This window comes from Austrofundulus limnaeus, unplaced genomic scaffold, assembly GCF_001266775.1.
Source record: "Austrofundulus limnaeus strain Quisiro unplaced genomic scaffold, Austrofundulus_limnaeus-1.0 Scaffold664, whole genome shotgun sequence".
Taxonomy (NCBI): Eukaryota; Metazoa; Chordata; class Actinopteri; order Cyprinodontiformes; family Rivulidae; genus Austrofundulus; species Austrofundulus limnaeus.
This window is the reverse complement of record NW_013953066.1, coordinates 143,434-145,796: the sequence shown is the minus strand read 5'-3', so window position 1 is coordinate 145,796 and position 2,363 is coordinate 143,434. Positions and strand designations below refer to the sequence as shown.

Sequence of the window (2,363 nt, the reverse complement as noted above, 5' to 3'; positions counted from 1 at the left end):
TTAAAGCTGAGTTCAAGTGATGAAGAAACAATTGTTGTTAATTAATAAAGAACACATTAAAGAACTTTTATAGATTATTGTGATGTTATGTTTAAAGTTCAACAAGAACTGTTTTTTGTTGTTAAATAAAACCCTGTTAGTCCTGTGATGTTTTAGTCACACTTTTATACTTTTTAGTAAATATATCAGATTAAATGTTTGTTAACCTACCTGGAGGATTATTATATCTTCTGTTTGTTTGTTGGGACTCAGGGACCGTCTTCGGACCACCACCAACGTCCTGGGGGACTCCATCGGGGCCGGCATCGTGGAGTTCTTGTCCCGACACGAGCTCCGCAGCAAAGACGTGGAGATGGGAAACTCTGTCCTGGAGGAGAAGGAGCGCAAGAAACCGTACAAGCTCATCTGTCAGGACAGCGATGTGGAGAACGACAGGCGTCCTCACAGAGAGTCCAACATGTAGCCGAACTTCAGCTGTTCTGTAAGGTTTCAGSTGTTTCACAGTGTTGTGTTTGAGTCGTAGCTGCAGAGCTCCAGTTTTTATTAGTTTTATTTATTTACGGTTTTTTAAACTCTGATGTGTAAAAACTGAATCTGGTTTTATTTGAATGAGTTTGTGAGAAATGATTGGATCCTGACAGCTGGACTTCCTGTTCTCACAGCAGGTTTGAGCCTCAGGAGGGAGGGCAGGGAGTGATGTGCATGTGAGTTCTGTTGTTTCTGAAACCTCTCGGATTCAGACTTTAGTTTTAAACTTTATGTTTTTGTCCTGTTTTACTAAGTGAATATAAAACCTTGTTAAAGTTTGTGTTTGTGGAATGAATAAAGCTCTGAAGATAAACCATGACTCATCGTTTTTCAAACCTTCAGTTCACGTCTGCTTCTTCCAGGAGAAATAAGACAAACATCTAAAAGAAGATRATTTCTGAGTTTGACCTGTGGGTAAAGGTTCTGTAACGTGACTTCTCTTTATTTACCTGTTAGGATGAAGAGCTGAGTGGATGTGAACACAGTTTATCTGTTGGTTCTGCTCATCCTGTAAAATAACTTTAATAAGCAGAAATCATTTCAGTTACTGAAGTTAAATAAAAACAACAACATTATAAAAACTAAAAACATGTTCAGTCGGTTCAAATAGAACCCAGAGAGTTCAGCTGGCTGGCTGCACTTCATCTCTTCTTACAATTACAAAAGGAGTACCACAGGGCTCCGTTTTTGGTCCATTTTTTTTTATTTACATAAATAACTTGGGTGAAAATTTGTCAAACACTTTTGATCATTTCTATGCAAATGACTTAGAAATTTACTGCTGTTCTTCACTTTCACAGGACATGGAGTTTTTACGATCTGTTTTCAATACACACCAACTGGTTTACATCCTCTGAAGTTGGTTCTGAATGAGGATAAGACAAAAGCAAAGGTTTTCTCACACTCCTGAAAAATATCAGAGACCCCCTACTGCTGACCACTGCTCTGGTACACAGAGTTTGTCACAAAATATACATACCTTAGTTTAACTTTAGATAAAGAGCTTTCATTTAAAAACTGGGATTATTTCAAGCGGTTCTGAATAACAACATGATTCTCTCAATCAGTGTCATTGCTTTTCAGCTGTTCTGTAATTAGTTTTGACTTGTGTAAGATTTGTTTTATTTTGTCTCACTGGGGTTTTATCTGGTTAAATAACAGCTGTAACAAACTGAGTGCAGCTGCAGATGATTTATCCTTCAGATGAACTAAATAAAACATTGGTCTACATTTAGAAATGCTTTTATCTGCTTAATTTAAAGATAATTACCAGCTTTTTGAAAAATAAATAAAATGATTTTATAGAAAGAGTTGAAGAGGATCAGCAGCTGAAACCACAAGGAATTCACCAAACTGCACAGCTTAAAGACCAGAACCAGGATTAGTTCCAATCTGAACCAAAAACTGTAACTTTTCTGTTTTCATTTTGAGTCAACCAACAGAAGCTGATTGTTCAGAAAAATGTGTGAAAATCTTCATTTCCTRACAAATTTAAAGGCTTTTCTAAATGAAAATCTCTGATGATAAAAACTGCTTTTTAAATTCAATCTATAATTTTAACGCTTATTTTCAGCGCTTATTTCATTCAACCAAAACTGTAAAACTTTGATCAACAACAAAAATCATCAAATAAAGCTTTGTATAAAACAAGAAAATAAAAACATATTAACTGACAACAGTTCAGGACGGAGGGTCGGTCAGACGGACGGATGGATGGTTGGCTGGATGGATGGATGGTTGGATGGATGAATGGATGGATGGATGGTTGGATGGATGAATGGATGACGGATGGATGGATGGATGGTTGGATGGATGAATGGATGACGGATGGATGG

At 36.8% G+C, this 2,363-nt stretch overlaps 1 protein-coding gene across 1 annotated transcript in view; it reads left to right on the top strand.

The window, feature by feature from the left end:
- Nucleotides 1-841, top strand: part of LOC106531664 (excitatory amino acid transporter 1) — a gene marked incomplete at its 5' end in the record, with an annotated part of 6,340 nt that extends 5,499 nt beyond the window's left edge. The window contains 1 exon segment of the mRNA XM_014027567.1: nucleotides 253-841. Coding sequence (XP_013883021.1) covers nucleotides 253-463 — 211 coding nt within the window.
- Nucleotides 842-2,363: the final 1,522 nt, after the last annotated feature.